The following is a 22,156-nucleotide window of genomic DNA, read 5'->3' on the forward strand; positions in this document are numbered from 1 at the left end:
CACGGTCAACTCAAGCACAAGGACGAGAGCGCCGCGCCGCTACAACCCGCCCCCACCACTAGCAGCAAGCGCCGCGCCAGGGACCCGCCCGCCCCGGCGCCCGCCGGGAAGGTCAAGATAGAACCCGACGACGTGCTGGTGCTGCCGCCGGCGAGTCACACGGTCAACTCAAGCACAAGGACGAGAGCGCCGCGTTACAGCCCGCCCCCACCACCAGCAGCAAGCGCCGCGCCAGGGACCCGCCCGCCGGGAAGGTCAAGATAGAACCCGACGACGTGCTGGTGCTGCCGCCGGTGAGTCACACGGTCAACTCAAGCACAAGGACGAGAGCGCCGCGCCGCTACAACCCGCCCCCACCACCAGCAGCAAGCGCCGCGCCAGGGACCCGCCCGCCGGGAAGGTCAAGATAGAACCCGACGACGTGCTGGTGCTGCCGCCGGTGAGTCACACGGTCAACTACCGAGTACAGGGTGGCTAAATAAGAGGTATACACTTTATTTTAGAAATTTTATTCTATAAAACATAAAAAATATTAAGTATTCCTTGTTAAATATAATATGTAGGGTCAGCAATTACACATGGAAAATAATGTCAGACAAATGTCCACCTCTAGCAGCATGGCAGATGCGAACCCTTTTCATCGTGTTTTTCATCACTTTTTCACACATTTCTGGCGTTATCTCAGCGACAGTGTTTCGAATATTTTGTTTTAATTGCTGAAGGTTCGTTGGCCTATTAGCATAGACACGTCCCTTTAGATAGCCCCACAGAAAAAAGTCAGGAGCTGTTAAATCAGGCGATCTTGGGGGCCAGTCAATGTCACGGTTTCTCGAAATTAATCGACCGGGAAACGTTATTTTTAATGTTTCTATTGTTTTTAATGATTAAAACACGTTGTTCCGTCGTAAAACGCTCCATAATAAATTTGCCGTATCTACACAAACTAATTTTCATGCAATAACTGTCATATTTACCGCCAAAATAAAATGGCGACAAAAAAAGTTGTATACCTCTAAGTTGGCCACCCTGTATAAGTTGTCTCCTGGCAGTCCCGTCTTCGCGTACTGTAGCACGTAGGAATTCCCCTCTGGTTCGTTCTTTGCTCCTTTTGAATGCGCTACTTGCGTCAGCCTCTCAGTGTGATTTGTTTGCAGGCAGACAGGTGGTTGTGCGTGATGAATGTTTGAGGTTTTTGCACGCCCTTCTACAGTTTAAAATGGTACATTATCGTATGTTAATATTGTGTAATTTGTGATTAATTATATACCGTTTTCTTTTTCTTATAATATTCTGTGTAAGGGACACCCCACATCTAGCGTCTTTCGAGCGTCGGCGTCTGGTCAGCGCTATGGAAAATGACGTTGCGTCGACGTCGCGTCGACGTTCGGCCATAGAGTTGTAGACGCCGACGCTCGAAAGACGCTAGATGTGGGGTGGCCCTAAGTTAGCAGCGGTTTGGTATTTATACTGTTATGCTGTATAACTTGTTTTGAAATAAAAATAAATAAATAAAATAACTACACCGGGACGAGGGAACGGTCCCGGGCGTAGAAGTTGAAACCCGAAATGTGACCTCGAGTGAAGCTACGCGGGAAAAAAATCTCACCTCCCGGCCGAGGCGAGACGTAAAACTTTAGACGAACCGCGGGCGGTAATTCGTAAAGCCCCGAATCGCATATTTATAGTAAACACCTGCGATCTAGAGTGTTTACGAATTTACCTCCCTAGATATGTATAGTACATTATTGTCGAGGTTCGGAAGTAACTACTTGCTGGCTGAGGATTCGTTTTAAACGGACGACCTTGGGAATCCGTTTAAAACAAGAATACAAATATTTTACAGAAGCAACGTTCTAATTTTCACAGAAAAAAGTAAAACCATTAAAAAGATATGCTTTGCCGCCTTAAAAAAAATTGAGGTGTATTTTTCTGCTGAAAATACGCCAACCTATTTGAGACACCTAAATAGTCGCGGTATCAACATTATAATAATAAGTATTGATTATCTGTTTGGCTGTTTAATGGAGCTATGCCTTCATTTGATATGGCCATTTCAACTTTTAAAAAGTTTGGGACTCGACAAATAATGGGATTTGTATTCAGTTCCGAAATCGAGACTGCAATGTTTTTAACTTTTTAATTTTTTGACTGACCATAAACTACGCACTTCGCGACCAATTTTTTAACCGGCAACGTCGACTTTGCCGTCCATTTTTGAGAAAAATTATGTAATGTACTATTAACACATTCACTACCGGACAAAAAACGGCGCACTACCCCAGAAACCGGTCGTCTATAGCTGCGTATAAAACGACCCGCCCGGCGGGTTGTCCGGCATCTCGGCAAAGTTTACGAGCGCCCACCAGGTGTGTTCCTGGTAGTGAATGTGTTAATAAACAAGGAGGCAGTTCCGACAATCATTGCCTGGTCTGATAAATAAAGTTTTTGACCATGAATAAAGGGGTAAGAAAATCCGTGCCCCCTAATTTGATATCCAAAACAGATGGCGCTGTACTGTGCCTTACCTAGAGTTACCTTAAGCTTTGGATTCCTCCGAAAACGGTGCCGTCATATTACGGCCGCTATATAGCGTTGACTGACGTCACTAGAACGTTGTCTATGTAAACAAGATGGCGCGGTTTCCTAGACGGCGTTACGTTACGTTGACTGTCAACGTAACGTAAGATGACGGCCGTCATGATCTTGTCGATAGTTTCGTGAACGTTTTATTAGATAGCGGTGACGCCATTTTGGAATAAATGACACGAGATTTGAATAAATGATTCCGTACTACGATTATTTTCCTTGTCTGATGATATTTCATCCTCCAAGTGAATTATAGATGATCAAGCAAATCTTGTCAGTAGGAAAAGGCGCGAAATTCAAATTTTCTATGGGACGTTATCCCATCGCGCCTACATTTTTCAAATTTGCCGCTTTGACCTTGGTGGATGACGGTGTGTTATGACGCCGTGGTACTTTCCACATGTCGCCACCGTAAAGACGGCCGTCTTTTGCGGCCGCTATATGACGGCCGTCATATGACGGCACCGTTTTCGGAGGAATCCAAAGCTTTATGGAGCTGTACAGCCACATAGATTGTCATAGATTTTACACATCTTAGGGTGGTATTCCAGCTAGCCAATTTCTCTGTCCAACTCCAATGTATATTGCGTCTCACATTTTACTTAATGAGAAAGTGAGACGCAATGACATTGGACAAAGAAATTGGACAGGTGGAATACCACCCTTACCTACTCAATCACATCTTTGCTGATACCATAGAGAAATATAGTAAGACAAGAGTGCTCACTCCATACATCGGTTTTGGTACCAAAAAGACTACTATTTTCATAGTCTACATCTAGCATCGAGTAGCGGAACTACAGTACTGCTATTTGACAATAGATGTAGCGCCGACCGGAAAGTCTTATGCTCAACGTAATAAGATGTACACTATGAAAATAATAGTCTTTTTGACACCAAAACTGATGTATGGAGTGAGCAATCTATGTATTTTTTAGGGTTCCGTACCCAAAGGGTAAAAACGGGACCCTATTACTAAGACTCCGCTGTCCGTCCGTCCGTCTGTCACCAGGCTGTATCTCACGAACCGTGATAGCTAGACAGTTGAAATTTTCACAGATGATGTATTTCTGTTGCCGCTATAACAACAAATACTAAAAACAGAATAAAAATAAAGATTTAAGTGGGGCTCCCATACAACAAACGTGATTTTTGACCGAAGTTAAGCAACGTCGGGCGGGGTCAGTACTTGGATGGGTGACCGTTTTTTTGCTTGTTTTGCTCTATTTTTTGTTGATGGTGCGGAACCCTCCGCGCGCGAGTTCGACTCGCACTTGGCCGGTTTTTTTCTCTATGCTGATATAACCTAATCTATATCTCACAGCTGCCAATCGTGGGTCGTCGCACCATGGTGACCGGCCTCGAAGTCATGCTGAACATGATGGAAGCTGTGGCAGCCAAGACTCCGGAACATGAGACCGACAAGTACCAGACGTCAATCCGGGCGCTCCGGGACAAAATACAGGAGCTCCGGGGCTCTCCGGCTGAGTAGTCTATTAGTTTTATTTTATTAATAGCTAGAAGTAGAAGACAACTAAAGCAACGCTTGTAACTAAATCAGAAAATTGGGAATGTGTAGATTTTACTTTTTTTTAAGGCCTGAGCACACCTGCGTATACGTGCGCGTTGTAATATACAGATCCTTATAATATAAGAGACGACACACAGCTTGCGTCAATATTTTAACGTACAGTCAGCAGCAGAATTTACTAAGCTAGTTATCAATGATAATAGGCTACATTCCTACTAGTCAAATCAGCTTCTTTTTTAGAACTGTCAAAAGGATTTGCTAATATGGAATTTATATGAAAACGAATGTAGTGACGTCACGGTAAACTCACCTACTTTTTATATTTCAATCCGATTTATTAAATACAAATTGTGTTTAAAAATAGCTGCTGTCCATGTTTTTCTAATAATTATCTGGTGCTTTATTTCGTGCACGGTTTGAAATAATTTATTTTAAGTACAGGAAACATCCCTATTATCTATTATATTATAATTATCTTGATTATCTTGGTAATTATCGTTATTTTTATGCCTGATAATTATCGATTGGATAATAACCTAAAATATAAAACACGCCCCGCCCCAATCTATCAAAGAATTCAAAGAAAATAAATAAAGCACCATCCATAACTCGGATAATTATCCGATATTTATCGGATAATCATCGCGATAATTATAAAAGACTAATTATCTGGATAATTTCGAACTCTGCATTAATCTTAACAATAAAGTCGCGTCGAGATCATTTTGAACACCTCGCCCGCTTAGCAACTTCTGCTGCTGACTGTACGCACACGTAGCCGGCTTTTAATGCATATTTAAAAATAGTGTATCATTAAAAAAAAAAGAAGCAAATACGACTGAGTGCCTTAGATGCTAATTACAGCATTTTTTTTTTAATAATCGTGTGCCCTATTTTACAAAAGCTAAAAATAGTGTTTTAAATATTTACAACTATGTTATCTTGCTATTTATTTAGTACATAATGGTTGTAAATTAAAATTATTGTGGGATCACAAAAACAGCGTACCCTTTTTCGATTTCTGTTTTTTTACAAACAAATTCAATAAGTTCACTGATTGTTGTTCTTGATGAGATTATGAGTTGCATTCGGATTCGTTTTGGTTGTTTTCTAACTAGTTACCTAAGATTTTGATGTAGTTTAATACTACTTTTTATAGATTTTTTTAATTTTTAATCTAGGATTATGGTAATTATAGATTTTTTTGATAATTTCTATTATAGCTACTTCCAGTGCTAAGTATTATTCTTCTTAGTAATTAGATTTTACTTTTTAAATTGTGCTTCCTATCTTATGCAATATTAACACAAAATGTGACATTAAAAAATAATGACATACATTTTCTGTTTAGGACGGTATTCCATCTGTCCAATTTCAATGTCCAATGTGTATTGCGTCTCACATTTTGCTTAGTGAGAGAGTAAGACGCAATGACATTGGACAAAAGAATTGGATAGGTGGAATACAACCCTTACTTTAAAATTATGATATATATTTACGAAACTTATTTCTAACTTGCCTTCGTTTTATAACTTTAATTGTGACGTTATCTATGAAAAGGGACCTTATTGTCGACGGCGCTTACGCCATTATTAACGATGCTCCGACATAAATACAATGCCGCGCGTCGCTGTGCGGCGTAAGCGCCATCGACAATAAGGTCCCTTTTCATAGATAATGCCCCATCTTTGATTGGTGGAATATTTAATAACGACTAACTATTGGCCTCTCGCTCAATCTCATACTCGAGGGAGAGGCAAATAGACACTGCCATTTTATTACTAAGCCGACTTGTTTTTAAATACAGTATGTTATCGGTAATCCGGCACCTAGAATCTTCCTTCTATGTCGGATTGTAGGAACTGCTTGATTTTATTTTTATTGGAAATAAAAGCATTATATAAAACAATTTCAATGTATTTTTAAGATTCATTAAGATATTTGGGTGTCTGATTCAAAGAATAGTGTTATGTGACCAGTGTGTGACCTAATGTAAAACCGCCGCGTAAAAATTATAACCTAAGGATACCTACTGTATAATTGTATATTTTACAGTACATATGTACTTTACCGCCCTAGGGCGGTTACTAGCCCAATACGTGCGTATGTCGAAAATTTAAAGGGCCATATGTACAGTCGCCATCAGATATATCGGAGCGGCCAAGGAGCTCATAAATATTTGACCACGCCTTTATTGTTAAGGCGTTAGAGTGCGTGTTCAGATATTGTGAACACCTTCGCCGCTCCGATATATCTGATGGTGACTACTGTAAAACGATGTACAATACACGTGCGAATTTCCTACTTTTCGCAATTGTATCGTAATGTACTATTTCATAGTCAGAGATCGGACACATTTGCGACATTGCTCGCAATAATGTGGACATGACTCCAAAACTGATTAAATAATTAATCATTTAATTAATTTCTTACCTGCGGTTTAATTTTGATTCCTAATCAATAAAAAACACAAAGATGTCTTATAATGTAAATTTATTAAAGAAATTAATCAGTATGTTTTCCAAATTTTCTGTAGGTACTCATTTTTTTATATCAATAATATATTTAAGTGCTATTTATTGACGTGGGAACAAAATTAAATCTCAAGTAAAAAATTAATTATAATAATTAAATGATTAATTATTTAATCAATTTCGGAGTCTTGTCCACATTATTGCGAGCAATGTCGCAAATTTGTCCGATCTCTGTTCATAGTAATGAAGCTACAGTTTGTGGGGTGTTAAGAGTCCTTTAGGAATTATCCTAAAGGACTCTTAACACAGATTTACACAGACACTTATTAATTATAATAGGGTGTGGGTGGAGCAACGATATATATAATGTACAAATACGAGTACTTAAATACATAGAAAACAACCATGACTCAGGAACAAATATCTGTGCTCATCGCACAAATAAATGCCCTTACTGGGATTCGAACCCAGGACCGCGGCTTCACATGCAGGGTCACTACCCACTAGGCCAGACCGGTCGTCAAACTACTACTAAGACTCCGCTGTCCGTCCGTCCGTCTGTCACCAGGCTGTATCTCACGAACAGTGATAGCTAGACAGTTGAAATTTTCACAGATGATGTATTTCTGTTGCCGCTATAACAACAAATACTAAAAACAGAATAAAATAAAGATTTAAGTGGGGCTCCCATACAACAAACGTGATTTTTGACCGAAGTTAAGCAACGTCGGGCGGGGTCAGTACTTGGATTGGTGACCGTTTTTTTTGCTTGTTTTGCTCTATTTTTGTTGATGGTGCGGAACCCTCCGTGCGCGAGTCCGACTCGCACTTGGCCGGTTTTTTTTTTAAATCGCCTGTCGCGTTCTAACAAAGGGCGAAAGTGAGGCATGACACAACAGGCGATTAGAACGCGACCATGCTACCGCCGCTGCACAGAAGTTTACGTATAACTTCAAATAGGGTGACTGCTATAGTAATTGGCCACTCCTAACAAATCAGAAAGAAACGAACCAATAGGGAATATTACGCGAAGGTCTGCGTAGGGGGCGCCACTCCCAAAACAAGTAAACAATCTAAGGGTCTACCGCAAACGAGAGAGTCGACATTTTGTTATCTAACCTCTCTATCACTTGCATATTCGAGCGATAGTTTCGATTTCGCGTTTCCCGGTAGGCCCTTTCTAAACAAACCGCCTTGATGTATCAATGTCATATTTGATTGTCTGTGAAAACTTGTCAAAAAAACAGTTTAAGGTACAGTATCTATAAGTTACTCTATGGTATACTTAAGTCGCTAGTGCTGCACTCTGGCGGCAAAACATTGCAGTAATACACCCTATTGACGCCTTATTGTTAAGAGTGGCCAATTACTATTTAGTGGCCATAACTAGAGCAGTCACCCTACGGAACGTAAAAGACATGTTATACCACAGAATAAATAATAGTACTAGGTACAGAAGACTCACTCTAACAAAACGCGTCTGTTACGATCAACACAGATATGGCCGCTAGGTGGCGACAGCGCCACGCGCGGCTTATGGCTAGCCACCAAAATTGGTGTGGAACGGATGTACTTTTAGCTACCTGTAGCAAAGCGACGAAATCGCGGAGTGAGACACGCCTGGTTATACTCAATATAAGTCGGGGGAATTATTTCGAATTATACTTAGTTTCCCATCATTTGATTAATTAGGAGTACCTATTGTAAATATTGTTACTTAGCTGTAAGTATCATCATGATTTATATTGTGGTGCTATTCCTATAGTAAGGGCTCATTTAGACGGCGCGAGTTTAATTACATTGCGTCATTTGATCGGTCGGCTGAATTGATGTAACCTCAATGGTCCGCAATGTAACTAAAATCGTACCTATACCAGTTCGCGCGCCGTCTAAATGAGCCCTAAGTTACATAATTATTGTTTAAGTTTTTTAATTACTACTGTTCTGATGTCGGCTATTCCTGGATTATGAAAATACGAAACACCACCAACGAAATATTATGTACCAAACGCCATCTATCCGCCTTTGAAGTGAAATTTTGAACCGTGAATGGTTATTAAAGTTTGATGATTATATATTTATTTTATTTTTTAATCCTTGAGAATCCACAAGAATTACTATTATATTCCTTGTTGTGAGTCACTATTAGAAATGCCCTGAATAGTGAATTTGGCCGAATACCGAATATTCGGCCCCCCTTTCGGCCGAATACCGAATATTCGGCATGACATGCAAACAGTTTTGAGTCACAATTATTATGAAAACTGTTCGTCAACAAAGCACAACGTTTGCTAAGATATATATTTTTTTTAATGTTGAACAGAATCAAATTAATGTAGTTAGATTCAATCAAATCAGACCCATGTTAAAAATTAAATATTTTGTTTATTTTTTTTTTTTTTTTTTTTTTTATTTTTTTTTTTTTTATTGGGAAACAAACAGCTTTCAATCTTACACAATATGAATTAATATTAATAAAACACAAGCCAAAACAGTTTCCACTAGTAAATTAATCAATTTGGAATCAACAAATGCTCAAAAACTTGCACATTCGTATTTGACTACTTTCCAAGAATACATTCAAATATTAAATATACTTACCTAGTTTTTGGTAATTTTTCTTTTTAGGTAGGTGCAACAGATATTCGGTATTCGGCCGAATAGTAGGCAACATTCGGCCGAATACCGAATATTCGGCAAACTGGCCGAATACAGAATAGTTGTCGAATATTCGTGGCATCTCTAGTCACTATTATTCTTTCCATTTCATACTGAGGTGAAGCTGACAGATGTAAATTGTCTATTATTTGAAACTATAGGGATCCGCCCTGGCTTTGCACGGGCTACACAAAACCTTAACAAATTATACACCTAAGCCTGAAGCTCAAGAATCACTACTGATAGGTGAAAATCGTATGAAAATCCGTTCAGTAGGTTTTGAGTTTATCGCGAACATACATACATACAAACAGACAGACGCGGCGGGTGACTTTGTTTTATAAGGCGTAGTGATCAACTTCTATAGGCAGCAATACTAGACCTGCAGCCCGCCAGGCTATTTTATCAATTTTATGTGCCCTGCTAGGTGCTGGTGGCCTAGCGGTAAGAGCGTGCGACTTGCAATCCGGAGGTCGCGGGTTCAAACCCCGGCTCGTACCAATGAGTTTTTCGGAACTTATGTACGAAATATCATTTGATATTTACCAGTCGCTTTTCGGTGAAGGAAAACATCGTGAGGAAACCGGACTAATCCCAATACGGGCCTAGTTTACCCTCTGGGTTGGAAGGTCAGATGGCAGTCGCTTTCGTAAAAACTAGTGCCCACGCCAATTCCTGGGATTAGTTGCCAAGCGGACCCCAGGCTCCCATGAGCCGTGGCAAAATGCCGGGACAACGCGAGGAAGATGATGTGGCCTGCTAGGTGATCCTTGCCATCTGATTGCCTTTAAGCAAATTCATCTTGTGGCCCGAAGCTACAACGCAAAATCGTCTTTGTGGCTGTAAAGGTTGAGTAGGTAGTTGTTTTAGTAATTAGTGGATTTGGCCAAGACAAACTAGCTTACAGTTAACAAATATGATTTATTAACATCTGTACTTAAAATAAATGCGCAACATCATGTTGTCTGAAAGAACTTAGTTCTTTCACTTTAGAGAAGTGACTTATAATGCTAAATTCTCACAGAAGTTTCAAGTGTCCAGTGATTTCATCAATAACGTCTTTAGGTGCTGGCCCTACTCCTAGAACAGTTATAGAATTGGCCGCAATCTGAGTGCGCCCGGCATCTCTGATCATTGAAGTAACTACTCCCATTTTCTTCGCTTTCTCTGCTAACTTTTTTATTTCATCAACGGAGTCTGTTTTTAAGGCTATCTTGGCTTGACCGGTCATCTGCCACTGCTCTAAGCCCTCTGGGTCCTTCCGCTGAGCCTTTTCAAAGGCTCCTACTGACGCATGGCCACATTGAGCGGCTATTTTACCTTTGGACATCTGCAAGTCTGTTCGGACTACTAGTACGAGTTTGTATTCGGACCTGGATTTGAACTGCAATAGAATAAAAATAGTTTAATTTATGAAAAGAAAATCATAGGACAATCACATTCAAATCAACCTAGGCTCGAGAGAAACATTTTTTAAATGGTTCATTCCTTGATATGAATATTTATGAGTTAATAACTTTTAGTATGGGTGGTTAAGTTTAAATTTTCCTGAGGACATTACAAAATAAACGGCCTCCATACTTTATCTTGATAGGCGTGTTAAATATTTCACTTCTTAAAATTTGTATGTTAAGTCTATCTAAATCATAAACTTTGTAATGTCCACAGAAAAGACGCCAGGTGATCCAAACGTTTTTGAGCCTTATTATTTAAATGTGGAAATGCTACAATAAGTACACATTAGAGCAAGAAACCGGGCATAACCTACATTTTGTGTCAATGGTCAGTTGTCACCTTAAGGAGGCATAAATATATTTTTATGACTAGAAGTTACCTTCTTAATAGTTTCTACGGCTTTGCTGGCGTTGGAAAATACTCCTAGATATTTCCTAAGAGCAAACAGGGACAGGCCTAGGCAAAGACCGCAACCCAACCCGGACAGGAAAGAAATATTCAGTTCCATTCTTCGTTTGGTAGAAATGATTGAAGTTTTGTAGTAGACCTAGATTTGATCTATTGTTTTTGTAGTAATCGGTCAACCGCTGTATTTGTTGTACAAATAACCTATTTGGGTATTTATAAAAACTCCGTACAATCAACGAGTGTACTGCAGTCTGCAATGCAAGAGCAAATGTGACAGTGACAGTTCTCAAGCTGTCAACTAACAGTCAATGCCGTCAATGGAGTAAAAAAATGCTGCGTTCACATAATTGGTCCGACCCACGGACACAGGCTGTGCCTGAACCAATAATTATGTGAACGCAACAGAGTAAATGTGAATGAGCTCTTACAGTCTGTCAGGCCATTTCCGTCAGCAGTAGACAAAAGCGGCAAATTAAAAAAAAACCGGCCAAGGGCGAGTCGTACTCGCGCACGGAGGGTTCCGCACCATCAACAAAAAATAGACCAAAACAAGCAAAAAAACGGTCACCCATCCAAGTACTGACCCCGCCCGACGTTGCTTAACTGCGGTCAAAAATCACGTTTGTTGTATGGGAGCCCCACTTAAATCTTTATTTTATTCTGTTTTTAGTATTTGTTGTTATAGCGGCAACAGAAATATATCATCTGTGAAAATTTCAACTGTCTAGCTATCACGGTTCGTGAGATACAGCCTGGTGACAGACGGACGGACAGCGGAGTCTTAGTAATAGGGTCCCGTTTTTACCCTTTGGGTACGGAACCCTAAAAATGTAGGCGCCAAAGGTTCCTTCAGCCCGTTGCCAAGCAACTGTTCTCTGTTTATTTGCGTTCAGTGACGTCCAAAGTTGACGTCTTTCAGATCCCAGCTGTTTATTACCAATTTGTGACCGTTTTACATAATTAGCGAAATATTAACAATGAAGAAGATGTCTTTGAAGGATTTGGCGCCCATTGCCATACCACATGGGCCGCCAGTGGAGTGCGCTGAGGAGTACTACAACTCGTTGATGCAGAGTTCCATGATTGTGAAGTAAGTTTCGTTACTGATTAACACATTCACTGCCACTGGGCGAGCTACACGCTACGAGCGTAACGGATAACATGGGAAAACCCGTATGTAGCGGAAAGCGACTACGAACAGAGAACCCGCCTAGCGGGTCGCTGGCAGTGAAGGGGTAAAGAGAAAGACGTGTAACGAATCAACATACCTCTCTCGTGCTCCGAGCAAAATACACTGTTTCTCTTATGATATGACATATGACCTTACTTCAATATATTGCGAGTCGTCTAAGATACAACTCATGACAATGTTTGGTTTAGTTTAGTAGTTCCAAGATCTGGCTCAAAAGCGCAGGAAAAGACATACCTAATTTTCAAGAGGTTGCTGAGATCCCTTAGATGCCTAAATTTGTAAATTAGGTACCTACCTACACACTAAAAGAACATTGGTCCCGCTTTGGCTTATTACATCCAAGAAAATTGTTGTCCTTTAGGTATAACTTAAACGATCTTATGATGACTAAGTATAATATTTCAAGGGCAAAGCTCCTAATCATTTAATGAAATAGCTGTTAGTTTCGGAGGTCTGAATTTACGTCATGTCACGGTTGATTTCTTGATGATAACATTCACAAAACCTGATATCAAGTATCTATAGGTGACTAAAACTACCTATTATTAGCTGTTGTAATTCTGCCTGCTACAACACAACACCTTACGCCTTTTGAACACCAGGTTCACCGTCCCAATCTGAATTGTTAACCTTACGGCTTTGTACCTAATAGAGGCTTGCCGTGATCCATATACGGGGCACGGCCAGTGAACGTGTTAAAAAATGTCTCGCTTCAGAAAATACCCAGTATGGGACGTCGCGCGCCCAACCCCACAAGTCCTGATGGAACAAGCCAGGCGGGATCTGATGGAGGCTGAGGAAAAACTCGCCGAGAAGCGTGAGGAGGAGGCTCGCAACCGCGCCGCCATGGATATCAAGTGGGGAGAGCTGAGGGCTAAGGAACTGCTGCTGAAGGAATCTTTCATTAGCTTTAACAAGGTACAATGGAACTAGTAGGCTGGAATTGCACGAATAGTTGATTACAACTAGGTTCAGGTACTACCATTATAGTCGTAATACACTATCGCACCACACCGCGACCTTGGTGCGTCGCACCCATAAGTGAGAGCAACAAAAAGATTTCTCGCTCTCACTTATGGGTGCGACGCACCAAGGTCGCGGTGCGGTGCGATAGTGTGTTATGACTTTTAAGTTTCCCTGCCCGTATCGCCAAGGAAAGGACAAATGCTACAAGTACGAAAGACAGGTAACAATTAAGGTTAATTCTCCAAAAGTAACTGATTGCATTATGTACAATACGTACACTACACATCTTAAGATTATCATTTTCCTGGCGATCCTACTGGACTACGCCAACGAGGAAAGTAGTTTTCTCAATTTTACTAGTTTGAAAAAGGCTTTTTAGTGTGTCTCGCTTTCTTATCCTTTATATAAAAACAGTTTTATTCCCGTAATACACTAAGTAATGTTGTCATGTCATGCTCTTATTTAATTTTTGTATATTCAATCTTTTTCTCCAACCCATGAAATTTTAGCGGGACGTCTTTAACACATTAATTGCCACCCAAACAAGACATCCGCGCCAGGCCACAAAAATTTCGCCATATAAAGTTGTAATACCACGATCCCGACTATCGGGTCGTCCGGCCTGGGTACGAAATCATAAAATACCCGATAGTCGGGTTTTCGGCACTGAATGTGTTAAAATCTTCTGAAATTGCCAGTTCATCCGCGAAAATCAAGAGAAACGCAACCGCGCCGAGCGCAAGATGGCCGCCGACGAGGAGGCGCTCGAGCGCAAGACGCGCGAGACAGAGGCGATGCGCAAGCGCGTGGAAGAGATGGAAGAAGTCAAGCTTATGATGGAGAAGCAGGTTAAGGACTACACCATCTATGAGGTGAGTTCGAGCGTGAACATACCTCGGGGATTTGGGTGCGGGAATGTTTTACACTACCTTACTACCTTACGGGAGATGTCACAGGATCGAGACAACTGGCGTGTGCTCGTGTCGGAGGCCAAGACTCATTTTGGGTCGCTGCGCCATTAAGTAAGTAAAGTAAGCCAAAACAATGGTAAAAACTGTAAAAACGGAAATTACGTTAACATTTCTAAGCACATAAGGCTCGTTACACACTATCGCACCGTACCGCAACCTTGGTGCGGTGCGATAGTGTGTTACCCTTTAACATACAAAATCATTCCCGCATCCTAAACCCGGGTTAGGATGATGTAGGAAACGAGCTTTCATCAGCGTTGACGAGATAGATGAAATCAGATATACCTCCCTAAAGTCTATTTTTTTATTCGGTAGACTTTAGGGAACATCGACATACATAATGTAAGTAGGCTCTAATAACTACATTTCTTAGTTTCTAGATATGGCAAAGAGTCTGTAGATAGGACTAAATAAGATTTTTTGTCTTGGAACTTCGACCCGACTCGGCGAATCTCATGTAGGTATTTCGTACCTAGGTACATAAGAATTGAGATGTTTCTTCTTTCCAGGATTACTTGATGGCAGTTGTGAGGAACTATCCAGAATTCAAGCAACCCCTGGATGTTCTCAATCGATATGAAGCTTTAGGTGAAACATTAAAATTTTACAGCAAATTAAAATTTTAGCAATTTTTTTTGCAAATTTAAATTTTACAGTTGCGTCAATTAATTAAGCATGATTCACCGATCCAAATTAAATCTCGATTCTAAGGGTAAGATTACGTTGATTTTATCTCTTTTTTTAATGATCCTGCATTATAATCGAGTGATAACAATTTTATATCCATGAAATTTTTGATCAAGCATACTTTCAAAGGGCATTCTGACTTTAAAAGCGCAGTTGTCTAAAGCCCCCTCCAGACTATTGTGCGTGACACTGGCTTTCGCGGCTTCGCGCCGCGATTCGCGCACGAGTGTGGAGGTGGCTTAAAACTATTATTATGTCGAAATAACTAAACATTATGCTGAGGCAAGCTCCTATTTAACACTCATGAATATTTCTCCCTTAGATGTACAACTCAATTTCTTAGTTTTTAAGTCTAAATTTAAGGTTTATCTGTAAAAATGTGTTACACTATCTGTTAACTCTGCAACTTCATGTGATGTTGAATAAAACTTTTCTATGTCTATGTCTATGTCTAAACTTTTTTAGCCGCTGCAAAAAGCACACTAGCCGACCGACAAGAGCACGACCTGGAGGTGTTGGAAGACGCTAGGAAGGAAATAGCGTCCCTTACAGAGGAAAAGAAATTGTTCATAATGGGGCTCAACAACAAGCTTGCAAACCTGAGGGTATTTCAGTAATTTATAGCTTTTATAGGTACTAAAATATCTGGGAAACCGATTCGAGCTTTGCTCGGAAAACATATAAAAACTCAAAAATGCGCGTTTTCTCAGAGATAAAACCTCGAGATCGATTTTTCGCCCCCGAAAACCCCCATAGCAAATTTCATCGAAATCGTTAGAGCCGTTTCCGAGATCCCCAATATGTAGGTATATATAAATAAATAAATAAATAGATGGATTAGATAAGGTCTTAAGAGAAGATCGAGTCAGGGAGATCCTATGAATAGGGAAAAAAGCTATCTCAATTATCCCTGTCTATAGCAGTTGATGCTCTCTAAAAAACCGGTCAAGTGCGAGTCAGTCAACTCGCGTTCCAAGGGCCCGATTAAGCCCGACTCACGCTTGACTGCACATTTCTAATAAGTTTTCCTGTCATCTATAGGTAAAGAACTATTTAGTGTATTTTTTTCAAAATTTAGACCCAGTAGTTTCGGAGATAAGGGAATGGTAAATTTATAGGTATTTTATAGCTAACTTCTAACTTATGTTTTTTAGCTAACTTCTAACTTATGTATTTTAAAAATATATAAAAAAATCGCGCAATGGTAACATGTGCAATACCCATTGACGTATAATATCTAAGGACGGGCTAATGGGGCACTAAAAATGGTAGTAGTTCAGCGGTGTTACTCACAAATTCCAGCTAATCGTGCAGTCTAACGCAACTAGTTGCGACCAATAGCGCGCGTAATGCAAACTCGTCAACCAATCGGGTTGTAGCGGTTTCACACCGCTGTACTGGCCCCTGTCATGCCTCATTATTATCGCCCGTAAAGCAGGTCCCTAGATATCTATGTCAATGGCAATACCTGAAACATTTCGCAACGTATGTTTGTTCCAGTGGGAATACGACCAAGTGCGCAACCGCGTGATAAAATGGGAGCTGGCGCTGCACCGGCTGAAGGAGACTGCTGCGAGTCGCCACGTCGAGCTGTGCCACGTAAAGGCCGCCATACACAGCCTCTACGTCAAGATATGCAAGAACAAGGGGCTTGCTATTGAGGTAAGATTGTCTAATAGTATGTCAATGACGTCACATCACTGACAATCCAACCTCTAGACTGAGCTTAAACCAATTCTTTCATGAAACCGATGCTGCCAAAAATACGGGGGTGCGGGGGACGAGGTGAGCGAATCCCGTGCCGTGATTGGTCCGTTCAAAGACACGGACCAATCACGGCACGGGATTGACTCGAAGGTGGAGTAACGCTACCGTATGTGTGGCAGAGGGGATAGCGCGACTATGCTATGTCTAGAGGTTGGATTGTCTGTGCGTCACATCAACCGAATTTAAGGTTCATCCTACCAGACTGCGCCAACTATTTTTGAAGTGAAAACTTCTTTAGCGGCGCTGGGCACTTTTTGAGGTGGGGAAAAAATGATAAACTCGAGACAGCGTAAGGCGATCACGTGACCGTAAGGGGCGTTAGGCGATCACGTGACCGTAAGCCCCGTAAGGTGGCCACTCATAATTTAGATGGCATTTAAATCAATAAAGAAAAACTCAATGTTATTTTACATTTATGTTGCGGACTCCTTTTCAAGACTCTTTACCTAATATGTTCAAATAATTTGACGTTGTCATGGCAGTATGTAAATAAACATGTTAATTAAAAAGTGTGATCTTATTTGAGAATGATAATAATATATAATAAATAAATATAATACCTCCGCTAAACATATGTATCGTGTTACCGGGCGTCGGTAACATAGTGAGGTGAGTTTATACTTCTATCGGCACTCCCGGAGTGCAACCGTTGTTGCTTGTTTTTATGATATAGGAGGCTATAACGAGCAGACCGATCACCTGATGGTAAGCGATTACCGCCGCCTATGGACACCCGCAACGCCAGAGGGGTCGCAAGTGCGTTGTCGGCCTTTAGGATGAGAGTACGCTCTTGTTGTTGAATAAAATGTCCAAGATATTTTTTCGGGATGACTTAGAATTGATGCCTTGCCTTGTATTGTGACATTTCATTAGTCACGATTTCAGCGTTATCCTATCAGACTGCGCCAATAATATATAATTTTATTTTTGTATCAATCGAATATAGCGAAATGTATTTTGTACATTAGGTACAGCATATACACAAAAGTATTTAGTTTTTCGGTACCTATTAGTATCGATGCTGGGAGCCTATCGCAAAAACCGAAATTCGCAAATTGCGGGATCTTTCTTTTTTACTCTCATTAAGACGTAATTAGAGTGGCAGAAAAATTCCCGCAATTGACGAACTTCGATTTTCGCGGTTATAGCCCCGGTATTAAACTTAACACCGTATTGTGTTCCATAAAGTGGAGTCCAGATAAGACAATTTATTCGCCAATCTGATGAAGTTAACGTCCGATCGAATCAGGCCGTGAGGACGCAAACGCCAATTTGATTCCCCGATCAAATCAACAGGTGCGGACACAAAAATGCCAATTTTCGTAGTTAGTATCTATGGAATGCAAATTGGTGATTAAATTTGTGTACGTGTGGACGCTAGATGAGATTGGCGCCAATTATTTTCCTGATCAAATCGGTCGATTTGCCCAGCTCGTCTGAACTCTACTTAAATCTTTCTTTTCACCGGCGAGCGTGTATGAGGAATGTTATGAAAGTAACGGAAGCGAAAGAGGTATGTCAGGATCGTATCAAGTGGAAATCCGTGGTCTCTGCCTACCCCTCCGGGAAATAAGCGTGATTATATGTATGTATGTATATGTATGTATGTATGTAAATCTTTCATTTGAAATCCAGGTAAAGCCTGAAGATTTTGAGCAGCAGCTGGTTGTGATCATGCGAGCGTTGCTGGAGCTGAAGAGGATCCACAGAATCGCAGCCAAGCGCTCCAAGGAAAAGTAAGTTTTATGCCAACTTTTAATATTGGTTTGATAGATATATCTTATCGTCCGGGTTTTTGATAAACTAGTTAAATATGTGTCTGCTATTTCTTCAAAACCAGCGAATCTGTGGCCCCAGTGAAAAAGGGTAGAAGTCTCGCGCAGCTTACGTGGAGCTTACGCCCTTTTAAAACTGCCCGAGACTTGTACCCTTTTTCACTAGGGCCACAATATCACCAAGCTCCATGGAGGTGAAAAAGTAGGTAAAAATGTATTGAATATTTGGATATTTAGAGAGAGACTTTAAACTAGTTGAAAGTACCTACTTCTCTGAAAGTTTTGTTTAGCTAACTCCGAGAGCCGATCAGTATCTTATTTGAATTTGAACTAACCATTAGGTAGGTATTGGTCTGTACCCCTTCCTACGAAAACTTATACAAATACAAATCATTTATTGTCAGAAAGTGAGTAATGGAAATGATGTTTATTTACTCAACTAAATGTATTTTTCTTTTATTTTGTAGGGGTGATGCAGAGTCCGCGCGCCAGTCTGCCAACTAGTTTAATTTAGTTTTTAATAATATAATATCTTACATAATATTATCATTAATAAAGCATGGCCAAATTTGTATGTATATTATCTTACGTTTGTTTTTTATAAATGTTTTCCTGATAAAATAAAACCACGATATAAAATATTTTTATCCTGGGTTTAAAAAACAGACTTACTGTTTATTAATTTAAGTAGATACCTAATTAATTACTTGCCTAAGTTTTCACAATATTTAATTTCATATTAGGTATTACTAATATTTTATAATATATTAAAAATTACGGTATTAAATTGAACAAGAAAAGTTTCATAAGTTCTATGATCTTCTTTCCAATGCTAACAATAATTAACAAAATGATTAGCAAAGCCGATATACCACTTACCTTAAGTGCTCAAACTTTGTCTAGTTGAAGAGCTTTAATATTCTAAACGAAACTTCGCAAATTAGTCAAAGTTGAGTTAACAATGGGTTAATTATCGATTTCTAAGGTCTTGGTACACGTTTGTAGTTTTCTTAACTGATTTTAAATTATGATAAGTATGCTTTATTCACACGTGACAAACAGCAAACTGCCACCTTCGCTGAGGCAATGGGTTGGCCGGTCGAAGTTTTTAGCAGATGGCGCCATCATAGCTTGCCTTGTCAATCCCTAGAATTGTGTCAAATCTTTGTTTTTCTAATTCCCTGGATGCCAGCCCTTTAAGCCCAATCTCATAGAAAAAGAGGCAAGCTATGATGGCGCCATCTATGCAAACCTTTGACACTTGCGAACCCCATTAGTGTAGCTCGTAAAGATACTTTGCATGGGGTCTATCGACCCCCTCCCGCAGTGAATTGGTTAATTAGGTGTGCGGTAGACAGTGAAAGCATATAACTGGAAACCGCCTTTGGGAACATTACCGTTCAAATTCTCGGGCCAAATTAGCACACATACACAATTACGCCTACCTTTAAATAAGACGATACGTTTACAGAGCCTGTCTCTATTACACTAACGTACACAGCTAAGTGTAGATGAAATGCATATAATGTCAATAACTACCAATCAGCGACATTAATCCGCTAATAACCTTCTTGCTGTACGTACTGGCCGCTGAGAATTCGCGGTTCATATTTGATTAGAATATGACTTGGACAGGGATAGGTTTATGCCATACATTGAAGAACCAGTCAAATAATTCACGTATAATAATTTAATGCAGATTAAAAGATAACTACTTAGTTAAAATGTTGATATGAAATTAAATGACAGACTAACTCAACATAATTAAATATTCATTGTTGTATAAATGTATTCCGCTATAATAAGTATTTTGTATATTTTATTATCAATCTGTATGGCAGTGCGAAGTCACGTTCAGAGCCCGTACCATGAGTCACTGACAGTGTCAAAACTGACATTTACGCTATCGAGAACGTAATTTACTTTCTATACATCTCGTTTGCACTAATATGCGAGTACGAGCGAGATGTATAGAAAGTAAATTACGTTCTCGACGGCGTTTGTCAGTGCCAAACTGATGGTAGCCGTTTGGTAGCCGTACTGGTATAGTCTGTCCGTTTTTCTAAGATCAAGTACGCCATAGTAAATGTATGGCGAACTTGATCTTAGAAATCGGACAGGCTATACAGCCTGCAAAATTTACATGGGTAGGTACACGAATCGGGTTAAAAACATTTGAACAGGCGGAGTCACAATAAATCCCCACTTTCAGTTCCAATGGAAATATTTTATATGTATATAGCCGGTCAAGCAAGTTTGTCAGTAGAAAAAGGCGCATAATTACAATTTTGTATGGGACCATAACCGTTCGCGCGCTTACATTTTCTAAATTCGCCGCTCTTTTCTACTGACGGAAATGGCTTGAGAGAGAACCTACATATATGTGACAGTAGCGGGTGGATTAAAATGATCAACATTTTGAGATAATGTGTGTATTTGTTAGATTAATTCAGTGAAAGCGTGATAGAAAAAAATGTATCTACATATAGGAGACCGGATATGATTATCTCACGGGTTATCTCATGAATAGAACATTATATATCTTGCCAGGCATCCACTCAATTTCATGTCTCTCTAATTGGACAGCTTTTTTCCATAGTTCTCTGCGAATAGCATATTGTGGGAATTTGAATGGAAAGTAATGTAAAATGACAATACCAAATTTGATTATTAATTTGAAATAACTAGGTAGTTTTTTTATAGCTCCATCTCATGAAATAAAAAAGGAAAATACAAATCTGTAAGAAGGAATTTATTACTACATTTATAATTACAGTGGAATCCGTTTATTATGACTCCGCTTATACTGACCAACCGCTTACTATGACGCAATTACTGTGCGAAGTTTGGTTTTCATATGAAATTCTTTGTGACAAAGTCGGATAAGATAACTTCGACCTATAAATACTATTTTTATGGAATTATGTCCGGTTATACTGACAAATTCGCTGGTTTTCGTGGCCGGCCCCACATCTTTCCCTGCGAGGACGTCTGTGGCGTTTAAATTGTTTTAGTTTTTACTCTCGGTGAAAGTTTATAATTGGTATAAGGTTAATAAAACTCATCTCTCACAAAATTGTTTGAGATTAATTTGGAAAAAATAAAATAAAAAGTTTTTAAATTTAAATTAGTATGACATGTTTGTTACTTCCCTTCAATGTCATTATAAGCGGATTCTACTGTATATAGAAAATACCTAAACCAATCATAAGTTAATAAAATAGTCTACTTCATTTGGCATAAAACCATCCCTATTATCCTCGCAATTTAAAAAGTCGTATGTTGTTATGAAAGTCGTATGCAGTTGTTACGTTTTAGCTTAGCACGGTAGTATTGAAAAAATGTCGTCGTTTATTCCAAATTTTACTGAAGTTATCTGTTTACTACAAGTGAAAAGTGATTCCACTGTCCTTGATATGAACTAAAACAACTTCTGCACCACTTCACGACACATGAAGACATTTTTAATTACAAAAAAACGTAGTTTTTATAAACCAATTTAGCCATCCGTCACTGACTGTCATCTCGGCCGCACTGAAGTTGCCAATCGAACACTCTGTAAGCACCGCCTACAATCGAATACTTTACGTTGGGTCATAATTGAGCGGACAGAATACTTCCATGGTTTATATGCGTTCACTGGCGGTAGAAGTTTGAGCAATATTAAGAATGTAGGAAGCATTAAT

The 22,156-nt window shown here is 39.8% G+C and overlaps 2 protein-coding genes across 2 annotated transcripts; one reads left to right on the top strand and one right to left on the bottom strand.

Moving 5' to 3' along the window:
- Positions 1-10,155: 10,155 nt before the first annotated feature.
- On the bottom strand, positions 10,156-11,327 carry LOC134657054 (peptidyl-tRNA hydrolase 2, mitochondrial-like). The gene is made up of 2 exons (XM_063512608.1): positions 11,084-11,327; positions 10,156-10,633 (listed from the first exon to the last, which is right to left on the bottom strand). Exons 1-2 carry the CDS (start codon positions 11,210-11,212, stop codon positions 10,268-10,270), a joined length of 495 nt encoding a protein of 164 aa, XP_063368678.1. The 5' UTR covers positions 11,213-11,327; the 3' UTR covers positions 10,156-10,267.
- A 683-nt stretch (positions 11,328-12,010) lies between these two features.
- On the top strand, positions 12,011-19,023 carry LOC134656914 (coiled-coil domain-containing protein 42 homolog). Its single transcript, XM_063512465.1, has 8 exons — positions 12,011-12,202; positions 13,021-13,222; positions 13,969-14,142; positions 14,751-14,829; positions 15,394-15,533; positions 16,429-16,590; positions 18,331-18,431; positions 18,938-19,023. The coding sequence occupies exons 1-8, from the start codon at positions 12,090-12,092 to the stop codon at positions 18,972-18,974; spliced, it is 1,008 nt and encodes a 335-aa protein (XP_063368535.1). The 5' UTR covers positions 12,011-12,089; the 3' UTR covers positions 18,975-19,023.
- The last annotated feature ends 3,133 nt before the right edge of the window (positions 19,024-22,156 follow it).

This window comes from Cydia amplana, chromosome 19 (assembly GCF_948474715.1).
Source record: "Cydia amplana chromosome 19, ilCydAmpl1.1, whole genome shotgun sequence".
Taxonomy (NCBI): Eukaryota; Metazoa; Arthropoda; class Insecta; order Lepidoptera; family Tortricidae; genus Cydia; species Cydia amplana.